This window comes from Cetorhinus maximus, chromosome 9 (assembly GCF_964194155.1).
Source record: "Cetorhinus maximus chromosome 9, sCetMax3.hap1.1, whole genome shotgun sequence".
NCBI classification, from domain to species: Eukaryota; Metazoa; Chordata; class Chondrichthyes; order Lamniformes; family Cetorhinidae; genus Cetorhinus; species Cetorhinus maximus.
The window spans coordinates 18,280,006-18,297,454 of record NC_135887.1 but is presented as its reverse complement, the minus strand read 5'-3'; the positions used below and the strand labels follow the sequence as shown (position 1 = coordinate 18,297,454).

The 17,449-nt window shown below is 39.8% G+C and overlaps 1 protein-coding gene across 5 annotated transcripts in view; it reads left to right on the top strand.

Annotated features, from left to right (window-relative positions):
* Nucleotides 1-17,449, top strand: part of ulk2 (unc-51 like autophagy activating kinase 2) — a 115,509-nt gene that overhangs the window by 22,897 nt on the left and 75,163 nt on the right. For all 5 annotated transcript variants that reach the window (XM_078548189.1, XM_078548187.1, XM_078548184.1 and 2 more), the window contains exons 2-3: nt 7,155-7,247; nt 8,840-8,881. Coding sequence is in view for 4 of the 5 variants with exons in the window: in XM_078548187.1 (XP_078404313.1) it covers nt 7,155-7,247; nt 8,840-8,881 (135 nt within the window). In the remaining variant the exon portion in view is untranslated. The remainder of the gene's footprint in view (nt 1-7,154; nt 7,248-8,839; nt 8,882-17,449) is intronic.

The following is a 17,449-nucleotide window of genomic DNA, read 5'->3' as shown; positions in this document are numbered from 1 at the left end:
GACTGAAGGTGTTCCGCAAAGCGGTCACCCAGTCTGCGTTTAGTCTCTCCAATGTAGAGGAAACCGCATTGGGAGCAGTGAATGCAGTAGATTAAATTGAGGGATGTGCAAGTGAAATGCTGCTTCACTTGAAATAAGTGGGCCCTTGGACGGTGAGGCGAGGGGAAGTAAAGGGGCAGGTGTTGCACCTTCTGCGGTTGCATGGGAGGGGGTTGAGGTGTAGGGGGTGATGGAGGAGTTGACCAAGGTGTCCCGGAGGGAATGCCGCCGGGGGGTGAAGGGAAGATGTGTTTGGTGGTGGCATCATGCTGGAGTTGGCGGAAATGGCGAAGGATGATCCTTTGAATGCGGAGGCTGGTGGGGTGATAAGCGAGGACAAGGGGGGCCCTATCATGGTTCCGGGAGGTAGAGGAAGGTGTGAGGGCGAATGCGAGGGAGATGGGCCGGACACGGTTGAGGGCCCTGTCAACCACCGTGGGTGGAAAACCTCGGTTAAGGAAGAAGGAAGACATGTCAGAGGAACTTTTTTTGAAAGTGGCATCATCAGAACAGATGTGACGGAGGCGAAGGAACTGAGAGAATGGGATGGAGTCCTTACAGGAAGCGGGGTGTGAGGAGCTGTAGTCAAGGTAGCTGTGGGAGTCGGTAGGCTCATAATGAATATTGGTGGACAGTCTAACACCAGAAATTATGAGAGAGAGAGGTCAAGGAAGGGAAGGGAAGTGTCAGAGATGGACCATGTGAAAATGATGGAGGGGTGGAAATTGGAAGCAAAATTAATAAATTTTTCCAAGTCCAGACGAGAGCATGAAGCAGCACCAACGCAATCATCGATGTATCAGAGAAAGAGTTGTGGGAGGGGGCCGGAGTGGGACTGGAACAAGGAATGTTCCACATACCCCATAAAGAGACAGGCATAACTGGGGCCCATGCGGGTACCCATAGCCACACCTTTTATTTGGAGGAAGTGAGAGGAGTTTAAGGAGAAATTGTTCAGTGAGAGAACAAGTTCAGCCAGATGGAGGAGAGTAGTGGTGGATGGGGATTGTTCGGGCCTCTGTTCGAGGGAAAAGCTGAGAGCCCTCAGACCATCCCAGTGGGGGGTGGTGGTGTAGAAGGATTGGGCGTCCGTGGTGAAGAGGAGGTGGTTGGGGCCAAGGAACTGGAAATTGTTGATATGTTGTAGGATGTAAGAGGAATCACGGATGTAAGTGGGAAGGGACTGGACAAGGGGAGAGAGAATGGAGTCAAGATAGCAAGAAATGAGTTCCGTGGGGCAGGAACAGGCTGACACGATCGGTCTGCCGGGACAGTCCTGTTTGTGGATTTTGGGTAGGAGGTAGAAGCGGGCCGTCCGAGGTTGGGAGACTATGAGGTTGGAAGCTGTGGAAGGAAGATCTCCAGAGGAGATGAGGTCAGTAACAGTCCTGGAAACAATGGCTTGATGCTCAGTGATGGGGTCATGGTCCAGGGGGAGGTAGGAGGAAGTGTCTACGAGTTGACGCTCGGCATCTGCGAGGTAGAGGTCAGTGCGCCAGACAGCAACAGCACCACCCTTGTCAGCAGGTTTGATGACAATGTCAGGGGTGGACCTAAGAGAACAGAGTGCAGCAAGTTCAGAGAGAGACAGGTTAGAGTGGGTGAGGAGCAGAGAAATTGAGATGACTAATGTCACACCGACAGTTCTCAGTTCTTCAGAAGTTGGTGTCAAATTTTGTTTGATAACACACCTGTGAAATGCTTTGGGATGTCTTACTATGTTAAAGAGCTACATGAATGCAAAATTATGTTATCGCAAATGTGAAAAATACACTACTGATTCTCCTTATGTTCATTAGTGTATTCTCAGAAAGAGGAAAAAAAAACTATATCTGAGTTCATAATTAATACTTGTCCACTTAAAAACTATTAGCTAAGTAAAAGCCTAGTGATGTCCAGTGAGACAGCACTATTAGATCAGTGAATTAGTTTCACTGGAAACCTACAGCCATAGTGCTGTAAACTCGGTATAGTTATTAATTAAAGAAAGCAGCTTAAACCGGTTTTTCTGTAACTGGGGTCAGCTAACTGTTTAGTTTCAGCAGGATATATAAACAGCTACTTGAGTGCATTTTGACATTGATTGTTAGCAGTTTGGGTGAGTAAGGGAGCGTTAATCTCTTTGTAAAAGTCTAACTTTTGTTTGTATTTAGCATTTAACTGAAATTTACTGTCTAAATTTCCCAGCCTTAAGGAGGGTTTTCAAGACTCCACTCAGGAGGGGCTGAAGTTAGCTAATTAAGGAAAGCAGCTTAAACCAGTTTTTCTGTAACTGGGGTCAGCTAACTTCTTAGTTTCAGCAGGATATATAAACAGACATTTCAGTGTGACTTAGCAATTTTAGGAAGGACAGGAAGCTAGGAAAAAGTGGAGGGGTGACTCTGTTAATTAATGGTGGCATTAGCACATTAGAGAGGGAAGACCTAAGCTCAGGACACCAGGATGTAGAAGTGGTGTGGGTTGAGATGAGAAATGATAAAGGCAAGAAGTCACTTGTGGGAGTGGTTATCAAGCCCCCTAATTGTAACTACATTGTGGGACTGAGTATAAATGTTGGCCTCTGTGGCGCAACGGATAGCGTGTTGGATTTCTAGCTGTTGTTGTATAAGAGATTCAAAGGTTGTAGGTTCGAGTCCCACCAGAGTCGAACCTGAAGATTGCTGTGGGACTGAGTATAAAGGAAGAGGTAATGGGAGCTTGTCAGAAAGGTATGGCGATAATCATGGGGGATTTTAATCTGCATATGGACTGGAAAATTCAGACAGGCAAAGGTAGCCTAGATGAGCTCATACAGTGTTTTCAGGATAGTTTCTTAGAACAGTATGTTCTGGAGCCAACCAGAGAGCAGGATACACTAGACCCGATATTGGGCAACAAGATAGAATTAATTGATAACCACATGGTGAAGGCACCCCTGGTTAGCAACAATCATAAAATGATTGAATTTTACAGTCAGTTTGAGGGAGGGAAGAGTGGCTCCAAGACTAGTATTTTAAACTTAAATAAGGGCAATTATGTGGAAATGAAAGCAGAGCTACCGAAACTGAACTGGCAAATGAGGTTAAGATATATGTCAATAGTGATGTAGTGGCAGATATTTAAGGATATATTTCAGAATCCATGGAATAGGTACATTCCAATGCGAAAGAAAAATTCCAAGGGGTGGACCTACCATCCATGGTTAACTAAGAAAGTTAAAGACAGTATCAAACTTAAAGAAAAAGCATATAATTCCGCAAAGATGGGTGGCAGGTCAGGAGATAGGATAGAATATAAGGGACAGCAAAGAAGGACAAAAACATTAATAAGGAGGGAAAAATAAGAGTACAAGAAAAAGCTAGTTAAAAATATTAAGATCGATGATAAGAGTTTCTGTAGATAATTAAATAAGAAAAGAGTTAATAAAGTGAGCGCTGGTCCTATGGAAAGTGAGTCTGGGGAATTAATAATGGAAAATAAAGAGATGGCAGGTGAATTGAACAGGTATTTTGCATCGGTCTTCTCTATAGAGGATACAGGTAATACCCCAGAAATAGCTTTAAATCAGGAATTGGAAGGGAGGGAGGAACTCAGGAAAATTACAGTCACCAGTTAAGTGGTACTTAGCAAATTGTTGGAGCTGCAGGCTTACAAATCCCCAGGTCCTGATGGGCTTCATCCTAGGGTCTTAAAAGAAGTGGCTAGTGAGATAGTTGATGCGTTGGTCTTAATTTTCCAAAATTCCCTAGATTTGGGGAAAATGTCATTCGATTGGAAAATAGCAAATGTAACTCCTTTATTCAAAAAGAGACTTAAAGCAGGAAACTACAGGCCAGTTAGCTTAATGTCTATCATAGAAAATATGTTGAAGGTTTTATTAAAGATGTTATGGCAGGGCACTTAGAAAAACTCGAGGCAATCAGGCAGAGTCAACATGGTTTTGTGAAAGGGAAATCATGTTTAACCAAATTATTGGAGTTCTTTATCCACTTGCTGTGGACAAAGGTGGATGTACTGTACTTAGATTTCCAGAAGGCATTCGATAAGGTGCCACATCAAAGGTTATTGTGGAAAATAAAAGCTCATGGTGTAGGGGGTAACATATTGGCATGGATAGAAAATTGGCTAGCTAACAGGAAACAGCAAGTAGCTGTAAATGGGTCTTTTTCTGGTTGGCGGGTTGTAACGAGTGGTGTGCCATAGGAATCATCAATGCTAGGGCCTCAACTTTTTATAATTTTTATAAGTGACTTGGATGAAGGAACAGAAGGTATTGTAGCTAAATTTGCTGATTATACAAAGATAGGTAGGAAAGTAAGTTGTGAAAAGGACATGAGGTTACAGGGGAGTTAGGTTAAGTGAGTGGGCAAAGACCTGGTAAATGGAGTATAATGTGTTAGGAATTAGATGTAGTTTTAAGTAAGTTATATTTGTATTTGTGGGTGTTAGGAACAAGATATAGCTTTAGGTTTAATTTATTTATTTTTATTTGTGTTAAGAAAGGCGAAACCTGGACTTGGTTTGATTTTAGAGTTTTTTTGAGAGGCCCTGTTTGTATACATGCATTTTTAATGTGATTTTATGGCTTTTGAAGTGAAGAGATGGGTTACCAAGGGGTTAATAGTTAAAGGAAGTTAAAACAAATACAATAAGTAAGAAAAAAACTGTGCTGTTGTCTAGCAACAGGGAATCGGAGAGAGCCCCATAGAGACAGGGAGAGACAGGTAGATTTTAGTTCAGTTGGTATGTGTATACCACAGAGTGAAGACAGTAAAGGTCTAAGACTCTTTCTAGCTGGAAATGATGCTAGACTGCTGAGGATATGAGTTTAAGGAACTTGTATGTATTGCTGTAAAGTAATAGTGAATTTAGAGTGAGTTTTCTGGAAATGTCAAGGGCAGTACCAATTGTGGAAGGACTTCTAGTGAATGGTCTGAAGTCTACTGGAAAAGAAACTGCTTCGCAACTGAACCAGCTCTAGCCTTGGTGTGTAAGTAGTGGTACCTCTTCACTGGAGTGTTGAGTCTGTAAGGGTATTGCTGAGATAAAAGGGATAATGTGAATTTGAAACATTTTTTGCTTTGGGTCTTTATTGAAATCTTTCCAACCTTTTTGTTGTCTAGTGTAATAAAGTTAATGTTTCATATTTAATAAATGTTTTACCTTTTTGTTAAAAGTCAACAACAGCTTCCTGTGAATCTGTTTCAGTAAGTACCCTCCACAGTTTAAAAAAAAATAAAATAAATTATGGTCTATCAAGCCAGGTTCAATTCTGGGATCTGACTTGACCAGTAATAACATCAGCTGGGATCATATGTGGAAAAATGTAAAATTGTCCATTTTGGCAGGAAGAATAAAAAAGCATATTATCTCAATGGTGAGAGATTGCAGAGTTTTGAGGCGCAGAAGGACCTGGTGTCCTAGTGCATGAATTACAAAAGGCTTGTATGCAGGTACAGCAAGTAATTAGGAAAGCTAATAGAATGTTATCATTTATTGTGAAGGGAATTGAATATAAAAGTAGAGAGGTTATGCTTCTGTTATACAAGGCATTGGTGAGACCACATCTGGAGTACTGTGTATAGTATTGGTCTCCTTATTTAAAGAAGTTTGTTAGAAGCAGTTCAGAGAAGGTTTACTCAACTAATACCAGGAATGGGCGGGTTGTCTTGTGAAGAAAGGTTGGACAGGCTAGGCTTATATCCTCTGGAGTTTAGAAGAGTAAGAGGTGACTTGATTGAAATATGTAAGATCCTAAGGGGTCTTGACAGGGTGGATGTGGAGAGGATGTTTCCTTTTGTGGGAGAATCTAGAACTAGGGGTCGCAGTTTAAAAATAAGGGGTTGCCATTTAAGACACAGATGAGAAGAATTTTTTTCTCTGAGGGTCATGAATCTTTGGACCTCCCTTCCTCAAAAGGCAATGGAAGCAGAGCCTTTGAATGTTTTCAAGGCAGAGGTAGATAGATTCTTGGTAAACAAGGGAGTGAAGGGTTACTGGGGATAGGCGGGAGGTTACAGTCAAATCAGCCATGATCTTATTGAATCGCGAAGCAGGCTCGAAGGACCAAATGGCTTACTCCTGCCCTTATTTGTGTGTTCATATGCTATAAAACAAAAGTACCTCGCCTAAGCATACACAACATCCAGCAGGTTCATGCTTAGTTTCTTTAATGTGAAGAATTGAGTCTGATATTTTCATTGCCTCACGGTTTTGCGGTCTTAATTATACTATATAAGACTTTGTGTTCCTTGCAAAGGTTAATTGACTTTCATGTCAGGGAAGAGAGATTTATGTGCTTTGTGTATAAGTGCATTTATTACAGCAGTTTGAACAGGTAAACTAGGTGTAATCAGCAAATCTGCGCCTTAACCATAAACTGAAACTGATATTTAATTTGGATATCTTTTAAACTAGTAGTTATATACACGTGAATAACAAAGAACTTTTTGTTAATTTCTTTGCAAAACTAAAATTGGAAGGCATTGAGCAGAGATCAAGAACTTAATTGCAGAAGTGAGAAAAAAATGCTCCAAACCCATCCTACATAACACCCTTCTGTGAGTTGGGTTAATTACCATCTTCTCATGGCTGAGGAATGTGTACAGAAAACTGAAGAATAAGTCTAAATATAAATAATGTGATCATGGGAGGATGAAAGACGGAGAAATTGTGGGCACTAGCAGATTTTTCAGCATTGAAAATAACAACTTTTCTGTAGAAGTGCTACACTGCATAAACTTTCCATGTTAAACTGTGCAACCTGTCAATGTTCATTCTGTGAATTTCTAGCATAAACAAAAAGCTTAATGTATTTTTGTTTTGGCATTTAGGCATTGCAGTGCTCAAAGACCATGTCCTTCGGTTAATGTGTTCAGTGCTTAAATACTGCCAACAGCTCAGGGGTCTGTTTGTTGGCATGTTTTCACATACATCAAATGAGATCTGGTCACACACCATTAGTTATTGCTGTATGGTTGAATCTAAGCTATATGCATCTCGGTGAAGAAAACAAGAAATAGATCAATGTTGCATCTTGGAACACTACTTTTGTCATACTTTTTCTTAGATGCCCTGAAGCTTCAAGTTTAATCTCTCATCTGCATTTGTAAATGACCTTGTTTATCTTTCCTTAGAAACCAGATTGGGAAGTAGCTGTGAAATGCATAAACAAGAAAAATCTGTCAAAATCGCAAATCCTGCTTGGGAAAGAAATCAAGATATTAAAGGTACAGTGTTTGTTTGAATTATTACCAGATAAAATAAAAGATGGGAAATTACCTTGGAATTTAGTTTTCACCACTGAAAATAGCCATTCAAGTAAGTGGTTGTTCCTTGCCCATCCCATTGGAACCAAAGCTGTGTAGCAATAGTGCTGTCACAGTTTATTTCTGACTCAAAAAGTCTCATCAGACTCCCAGATTCTGACACTGGATTCAAATTGGTTAAGTAATGACGGTCTATGTGATATGATGTACTTTCTAACTGTGTCAGTGACATTTAGGGATATAGTTTATTTATATTATTTTGTTGGCCAATTTCATTCTTTGGACATTAATGGCATTCTGAAATTGAGTTAGATTTAATGCCAATATAATCTACACCTGCTGGCAGCACAGCTAAGGTTTTGTTTTCCCCTTTCAGTTCCCCTCTTGGATTGCTTATATGATGCACCCCATTTGAAACATTCTTAGGACAATCCTGTAGATGCTTCTAAAGTAACCTTTGTTGCTTTCCAAAATACTTGCCCAATCACCTGTAGTAAACAAAACATTAACTGCACTGAAAATATGGGTGTTTAATTTGTGCAGTTGCCTACTTGTGTTTTTAACCTTTGCCACTGCCATTAAGTGGGTATTACTTTGTTGCAGTATTGACACCCAAAGTCTTTATTGTAAACTAGAGATTTTGAGGCTAAATGATTTATACAAATGAAACACTGCAGAAGTAGATGTAGAAGTAACAGATGATTACTGCTCACTTTTGATCAATTGAGTTTGGTGATCATTCTGACGTAAGAAAGGCAGTTTGGGCAACCACATTTAATAGAGATTACATTGGTCAAATTCCTGCGTTTCCGTAGGCACCACCACCTTCTCTCATTGCACTCTTGATAGTGTTTGCAGAGCTGAAGTTAATGGGCACTGAGGAATAAACCTTCTCAAAGTTCAACTGTTTTCACTGTAATTGTAATACGCAAACTTCCTAGGTTCCCTACTTCAAAAAAAAGGATTCCTTATTATTCTTCTCCGCCGATGCTGCCAGACCTGCTGAGTTTTTCCAGGTAATTCTGTTTTTGTTCCTTATTTTATAGTTTTTCATGAATTATTTTTAACTTGTCGCATTATAACGTTGATGTAATGTAATTACCATTAATCCAGTAGTATTTCTCAGTCTGACTTTTCTGATGTTCTTAAAGGAAAATGATTTTCGATGCTGAGGACTTTACTGAATTCTGAGCTCTTTTATCACCGCCTTCTTGAAGTAGTGGAATGCAGCACCTAAAATATACACTACCCTCTGATTATTGTCACATTAATGTGTTGTATGCCTCTGGTGTTAAAGTTTTAGTGGATGGTTTATTCACAGATGCTTGGAACGTGGCTACCAGAAGCTGTTATCTCCTTTCTATACAAATTTTCAGGAGTGCCTGATGATGAATGAAAAAATTAATAAGTTTTGAGAAAAAAAAACAAAATAAAGGACTTCAGATTCTACTGTGCTCTGTTACAATAACAGAATGGCTAAGATATTTTGGCAGTACTTTAGTTTTTTCCACTGTACGTTATTTCAGTTACAAATTCTGTGCTTTTGATTCTAGGAGCTTCAACATGAGAACATTGTAGCACTTTACGATGTTCAGGTAAGATGCTTACTATTACTCCAATTTGTTTTTGTCCATTACAGTAATAAATAACCTTTCAAAGGAAAATTATTATAGCTATCATTTGAACTCAAAATTAGTAAAAAAAATATATAAATTAATTATTGTAAGTGTACCTATCTATCTCTTAGGGATGTGGGTTAATTTGATTTTACTACTTGAAGTTATTACTTAGGGGAAGGTGTTAAAGACAGGGGAGAGAGGCAAACTGAACTCCTTTTTTTTCCTGTGTCTGTCCGTAAGCAGAAATGTTTTAATTTTTGAAATAGATTGTGGCATGTTTCCCCAAATCCTCCTGTTTGTGAAGTCAATTTTAAAGTGACTCACAGCAACCTCTCCTTCGGGTTAACTCCGAAGTATTGTTTATTCATACATGAAACCCGGGGGTTGGTCGTCACAACTACATACAGACACACAAGCACACAAGAAGGACATAGGAAAGAAAAAGAGTTTTACAACTAGGAATAACTTAAAACAAACAAAAAATAAAGATAGAAATATTAATTCACGTGAATGTTAGAGTCCAGAATGTCAGAGTCCAGTGAGGGTTCCTTCACGTAAGAGTTAAAGTTCAGGCGGGTTCAGATAGCTAAAGGCAGGAGTTGATTAATTCCTTTGAAGTTGGTGACGATGCAGCACAATGAGGTTGGTATGCAGAGACTTGGTCTGCTCTACAAGTGACGACAGGAAGCTTTGAGAACCAGGCTTTGAGGAGGTTTAAACTTGAGGCAGGCTTTGTTGTCAACCTGGAGTCCTGCTTTGGTGTTGACAAGCTGGATGCTAACAGTATGCCCTGGGAGTCCAGGAATGTAACATTAAAACTTTGCAAAGGCCAGAAGAGTTTTGTTCAATGTGTTGCCCATTGATGAGTAAGTTTCAGATTAACAATCAGTTTTTATGCCTCTGGTCATATTCCATTGTCCATTTTAGGAGATAGGTGGTGGCTATTAGCACCTCCGCAGGTATAATGAGTTTCAGTGGCACTCTTTGTTATACGTCCGAGCTGGAGAGACAGTCGGCCTGCTGCTCCCTTGTTTTGTTGATTGTAATGGATCCGCATAATGATGGGTGAGATTCTACAAGGATGAGGGTTGAGCTTTGTCCTGTAATTACTGTTTGAAGTTTCCAGAACTATCTAACTTGCAAATCATGTGACCTGTAGCATGTTTTTGATCCAGCAAAGTCCAATTTTATATAAGTAGAAGTGAGGTTTGATTTAAATAGTTTATGATGTCTTTCATATCTTATGGACATGACAGAAGAGAAACATTTTGTATTCAAGTTTTCTTTAGGAATGTTTCTCCTCTAAAATAGGAAACCACTATTAACAATGTGTACTGTTAACAAGGTTCATTGCATCAGTGCTTTACCGCCAGAGCATATTCATGGTAGTACCAGATGCTTTAGCAAAAGATTTACATGCGATTTTTCAGTGTTAATTATATTTTGGCTGATAACTTTGATCACTAACCCTGAGGTTACCTCAGTTGGCCCTGATTATAAAACATGGCTTGTATTTAATTGTATTTTCTGTAAATTGCACTATCTGAACTATGGCTATTGAAGTGAAACATGAGAACAAGGAACTTTTTTTAATCTAGTCTTCCTAAAGATTTGGGCACCTACAACTTGAACATGGCAGACTAAACTTCTACTTTAGGATGTGCTCCACGTTGTTTGCTGAAAAAATAACACCGTGTGAACAGCGTATTAATGAGCCAATTGTCAGCAACTTATGGTAAGGAAGAGAGAGCCCGTGAATTGCTTTATGCCTTGAGTTGCTAGATGATTTGCACTACCTCAGCATTATTTTCATGGAAACAGTATCTCTCCCCTAACCTCCTTGTGAGTTTCATGAATTGCTGTATTTGTATATTAATTACCCAATAAACTCACCACATGAAATTATCTGCTATTTATGAGTAAGTACCCTTTTAATGATGTGATAATTGCTGATCGATCAATCTGTCAATCAACCTCTCTGGCCCAGAAAGTCAACAATTAAAAGTGCAGTCTTCAAGTAATGAATTGTTGATGGCGATTTAAAAAAAATTAAATACAAAATAAATATTTTTAATTTCCCTCTCTGTTGATCCAATCTTTCCTTCTCTCTTTATGTACATGATTTGACATTGAAATCACATGTTCTAATTTGCTTTCCTCCACTGTTTATTTCTCAATCTTTAAATCTCATTAGTTAAGGCGATGCACATTTGGCCCTATCATTCACCAAGCTCGCCACATTGTTATCTTTTTACACTTCCAGGGCAAAATATTTTTGATTAGGTACAATAACACCGGGTGCTCCGTCCCAATAATTATGTGCAAAAGACAGAAAGCGGAATAAGAAAAGTGATAGTCAGAGAAATCAAGGGCAAGAATCAAACAGGACCTCAGTGAAAATTAGTGGGAACGGGACAAGTAATGTTAAAAAACAAGCCTTAAGGCTTTGTCCCTTAACGCGAGGAGCATTCGCAATAAAGTGGATGAATTAACCGTGCAAATAGATGTAAACTATGATATAGTCAGGATTACGGAGACATGGCTGCAGGGTGACCAGGGATGGGAACTGAACATTCAGGGGTATTTAGGAAGGACAGACAAAAAGGAAAAGATGGTGGAGTTTCATTGCTGGTTAAAGAGGAAATTAACACAATAGTGAGGAAAGATATTAGCTCCGACGATGTGGAATCTGTATGGGTAGAGCTGAGAAACACTAAGGGGCAAAAAACGTTAGTGGGCGTTGTATATAGACACCCAAACTGTAGTGGTGATGTTGGGAGTGGCATGAAACAGGAAATTAGAGGCGCATGCAATAAAGGAACATCTGTAATTATGGGTGACTTTAATCTGCATATAGATTGGGCAAATCAAATTAGTAACAGTACCGTAGAGGAGGAATTCCTGGAGTGTATACGGGATGTTTTTCTGGACCAATACATCGAGGAACCAACAAGAGAACAGGCCATCCTCGACTAGGTATTGTGTAACGAGAAAGGAATAATTGACAATCTAGTTGTGCGAGGCCCCTTGGGGATGAGCGACCATAATATGATAGAGTTCTTCATCAAGATGGAGAGTGAAGTAGTTGATTCTGAAACTTGGGTCCTGAATCTTAATAAAGGAAACCACGATGGTATGAGGCGCGAGTTGGCTATGATGGATTGGGAAACGTTACTTAAAGGGATGACGGTGGATAGGCAATGGCAAACATTCAAAGAGCGCATGGGTGAACTGCAACAATTGTTTATTCCGCAAAAGTAAAACAGGAAAGGTGTTCAAACCATGGCTTACAAGGGAAATTAGAGATAGTATTAGATGCAAGGAAAAGGCATACAAATTGGCCAGAAAAAACAACAGACCTGAGGATTGGGAGCAGTTTAGAATTCAGCAAAGGAGGACCAAGGGATTGATTAAGAAGGGGAAAATAGAGTACGAGAGTAAGCTTGCAGGGAACATAAAAAACTGACTGTAAACGTTTCTATAGGCATGTGAAAAGAAAAAGATTGGTGAAGACAAATGTAGGTCCATTACAGTCAGAAACAGGGGAATTTATAATGGGGAACAAAAATGGCTGACCAACTGAATACATACTTTGGTTCTGTCTTCACAAAGGATGACACAAATAACATACCAGAAATGTTGGGGAACACAGGGTTTAGTGAGAGGGAGGAACTGAAAGAAACCAGTATTAGCAAGGAATTGGTGTTGGGGAAATTGATGGGATTGAAGGCCGATAAATCCCCGGGGCCTGATAATCTACACCCCAGAGTACCTAACGAAGTGGCCCTAGAAATAGTGGATGCATTGGTGGTCATCTCCCAAGATTCTATAGATTCTGGAACAGTTCCTACAGATTGGAGGGTAGCTAATGTAACCCTGCTATTTAAAAAGGGAGGCGGAGAGAAAACAGGGAACTATAGACCAGTCAGCCTGACGTCGGTAGTGGGGAAAATTCTAGTCCATTATAAAATATTTAATACCTGAGCACATGGAAAACAGTGGCAGAATCGGACAGAGTCAGCATGGATTTATGAAAGGGAAATCATGCTTGACAAATCTACTGGAATTTTTTGAGGATGTAACTAGTAGAGTTGATGAGGGGGAGCCAGCGGATGTGGTTTATTTGGACTTTCAGAAGGCTTTCGACAAAGTCCCACATAAGAGATTGGCATGTAAAATTAAAGCGCATGGGATTGGGGGTGGTGTATTGAGATGGATAGAAAACTGGTTGGCAGACAGGAAACAAAGGGTAGGAATAAACGGGTCTTTTTCCGAATGGCAGGCAGTGACTAGTGGGGTACCGCAGGGATCAGTGCTGGGACCCCAGTTATTCACAATATATATTAATGATTTAGATGAGGGAATTAAATGTAATATCTCCAAATTTGCAGATGACACAAAGCTGGGTCGGAGGGTGAGCTGTGAGGAAGATGCAGAGATGCTTCAGTGTGATTTGGACAAGCTGAATGAGTGGGCAAATGCATAGCAGATGCAGCATAATGTGGATAAATGCGAGGTTATCCATTTTGGTAGCAAAAACAGGAAGGCAGATTATTATCTTAATGGCTATAAATTGAGAGAGGGGATTGTGCAATGAGACCTGGGTGTCCTTGTACACCAGTCGCTGAAGGTAAGCATGCAGGTGCAGCAGGCGGTAAAGAAGGGAAATGGTATGTTGGCCTTCATAGCCAGAGGATTCGAGTACAGGAACAGGGATGTCTTGCTGCAATTGTACAGGGCCTTGGTGAGACCACACCTGGAATATTGTGTGCAGTTTTGGTCTCCTTATCTGAAGAAAGATGTACTTGCTATAGAGGGAGTGCAGCGAAGGTTTACCCGACTGATTCCTGGGTTGGCGGGACTGACATGTGAGGAGAGATTGAATCGATTGGGATTATATTCACTGGAGTTCAGAAGAATGAGGGGGGATCTCATAGAAACCTATAAAGTTCTAACAGGACTAGACAGGGTAGATACAGGAAGGATGTTCCCGATGGTGGGGGAGTCCAGAACCAGGGGTCACCGTCTGAGGATACGGGGTAGACCATTTAGGACTGAGATTAGGAGAAATTTCTTCACCCAGAGAGTGGTGAGTCTGTGGAATTCATTACCACAGAAAGTAGTTGAGGCCAAAACATTGTATGTTTTCAAGAAGGAGTTAGATATAGCTCTTGGGGCGAAAGGGATCAAAGGGTATGGGGAGAAAGCGGGAGCAGGCTATTGAGTTGGATGATCAGCCATGATCATAATGAATGGCGGAGCAGGCTCGAAGGGCCAAATGGCCTACTCCTGCTCCTAGTTTCTATGTTTAACTGTAGCCTCAAAAAACACTTGCTACTGCATCAACATGATATTTTCATTTTTCACAGCACTTGGCATAATTAGCCAAGTGGCAGGCAGTTTGTGCTGAATATGATGTCTGCTGATGCTATATAGGACCACTAGTGTCAGAAATGTTTGCCCAGTGACCTGTGGCTTGCTTATTTTTATTTTTAAAAAGAAACTAGACATTAATTTAATCTGGCTAGATCCTTATATATTCCAACCACACCCATGTGAACAATCCTATACAGCAAAAGCACCCACAGGGTTGGGCTGATATTTTTGCAACGTTTTAAAATGTATTTCATTAAGAAAGATGGAATATAATTAGAAGTTGGGAGGATGTGGTGTTCTAGGTAGCAATTAGATTAGTATTATGGACTATCAGCTAATTTAATGTGCTTCTGATATAATTGTTTGGCATTATTCATTTTGATGTGTTTTTAGTATAAGAAACATGACTTTACGATTTTAAATTGTAAAACTGCACATTAAAGTAATGGCAAATAGATTTTGAGTTAATAACTTAAGTTTATTTTGTAAGCACTGATTGTGTGGAGAGACATGGTTTGAATTGCCCCTGTTAGTGTATGATGAAAGAGGGATTGAAGGCTGCCTCACAGTACTCTAGATGGGCAGTTTGTTTGAAACTTCTTTTTTGTCTATCTTGAATGTTCCCAACTTTGAATGCAGCAACCTATGATCAGCTGTTACAGTTGTTGCTGTATGCAAATACTGATCCAGGAGTGCAATTAACCTTGAAAACTCAGAAAGAACAGTGGTGCGCAAAGAGGCTACCCGAGCTAGGGGTTCACAGGGTTAGTGTTGTGAAGTGCTAAACTTGGCTGACAGCCACATTGCAGGAGATGGTGAATTGTGGCTGCTAGCATGAGAACAGCAGCAGAGAATCATTCATTGAACACTGGCAAGTTCTGTTAAACCGAAGGGTGAATCTGAACAATGCCTGTCAGTATTGTATTTCGTGCTTTTTTTTTATCCTTTTTCAATTCAGTGACGAAAGATAGTTGCCATATTTATGCATACATTTTGGTTTTATGTATGCAGTTGCCAACTCCTTGATGCCAATAACTGCAGTTTCCCACTGGGTTGTTGGATGAAGTTTTTCACAGCAGAGTGCTGCATCTGACAACAGACAGAGATGTTTACAAATGGGCCAGAAGAGTACCTGCTGTTGAGCAGCTATACAAGGTATAAAATTGGCTGCGGAGGAGTCTTGCCTTGACAACAGGCGTAAGTAGTCAGGATCTGAAGGGAATTAAGTAAAACATAATTACATTAACCTTTTAGCTGGATAGCTGGAAACAACGTTTTTAAGTGTATTTGGAAAATTACAGAAGAGTTTTTTTTTCTTCTTTCTTTGGTTCACCTGTTAAAATAAATCGACCAATGTGTTTGCAAAAATCAAAGTTCATGCTGGTTGCCAGAGCAAAATCGCTGTTGTGTTTTTTTCAGAAGGCAGGAATTTCGACATTACTCCATGCTTGCTTGGTTCTCAGGCTCTGACATAAATGCATTCCAAAATGCTAATCTGACAGTGTGGGAAGAAAACAAAACTTTCGAAAGCTTTTTATGTAGTTGATCCACTAACCTGTGCTTCAGCTTGGTTTTTACAAGCTTCTGTGCCCCGCAGTTCATGCTGGAAGATGACTGATTAAATGACAGCCTTGTATTTTTTTCCCAAGAGGAGGATGTTGAGGAAAGAAACTTATCATGCTGCATGTGAAATAGAAAATAATGGACACTGTGGAATTATTCCAATGCAGTAACCTAATTGAGGGGATTCAGTTTTTTAAATTGAATCTTAGTTTAACCTCTGTGACATTGATCATGGGTAGTCTGTGGGTCTGGAGCATGGTTTTATGCTGTTTAGCTGAAGTGGAGCTGTGTCTAGCTTGGGCTATCCCCTTTTAGAGCTCAGGCTCTGTGTATGGGAGAATGTTTTCAGTATATATGCTGAAGTCAACCAGAGACCAGTTATTGGGAAAAAGTTGTGTAGATTGTTGAAACAAAGCTGCCAAGCATTGGAGAGACCAGGTTTTAAAAAAATTTTAAAAAGCAAATGACTGAAAGTGTTTACTTTTACTAATGTACTTTTTGATTTTATTTGAAGTGTAATGGGCATGCACTGGATGTAGAACAATTTTTAACACATGTAGGCAGATCTTGTTGGTAGTCTAGGATTTGGAGTGTTGTAATGTTTGGTTGCTAACCTGTTCTTTTAAAGCCACTGCTCAGGTCCCCAGGTAGGGTAGTGGTCGAAAGTGGATGCTGATGTCAATTAAAGACTTGTTGTTGGAAACTGCAGCTGCCTGGATCCTTGATTTGTTGTCACACCCTCTCCATGTTATCTTAATCAGACAAAGAGGAGAAAGCTGCAGGATTTATTACTCATCTTGCATACTTCTTTTGGTAAAAAGGGCTGTTATGGAGGACCTTTTTACTTCCATAATTTTTTTCTAAGATTTTGTTTATGTGCAGAGTAACACTTCAGCTCATGAATTTGAGCCACTGATGTTGCTCAATTGAACAGTCATATAACAAAATAGTCTGTTTCCTCCAATTTGCAAAATTAAATTCAATTCATAAATGTTTTGGCGTTACAGATATTCTGAGTTTCTTGGGCTTTTTATTTGCGTGCAGCAGCAGGGTCGGTATACTATATGTGTATGTTGCTGCCAGTTTATTTTTGTAGTGTTTTTCAAATATATTGCCATCAGTAATACAGGTGAATTTGTTTCATTCAACAAGCTCACGTTTCAGGTATGATCAGAGTTGGTTTTAAATCATTTTCTTTGTGCATTTTGTCCAAGGAACTGCCTTTTTTTATTTTTCAGTTTTGTTTTATTACATTTGCACATCCTGGCTGACTTTAAACAAAAAATATAATTATAAGTGCTTTCTGAAATATAAGAAAGGAACTCTGTTTTCTAACATTTTTGAGAAATATTGATTGTTTTGCATTGACATGGCAAGCAGGTCATCTTGGCAGGCGAAGACCATCCAATTTCTGCAGAGTTCTGAGTGCAAATGTCAATAAAAGAATCTGAAAAGTTGTGGGTTCGTGATATCACCAATTTTTGTGTGTTTTGGCACACAGCTTTTCAAACCGGGTCCTGGAGAAGTCTGTGAAGGGGTTTCAGGAGGTTACTAAATTTGTCAGACTTTATATTTGTTACGTTACCAGAATGTTACTTTTGTATT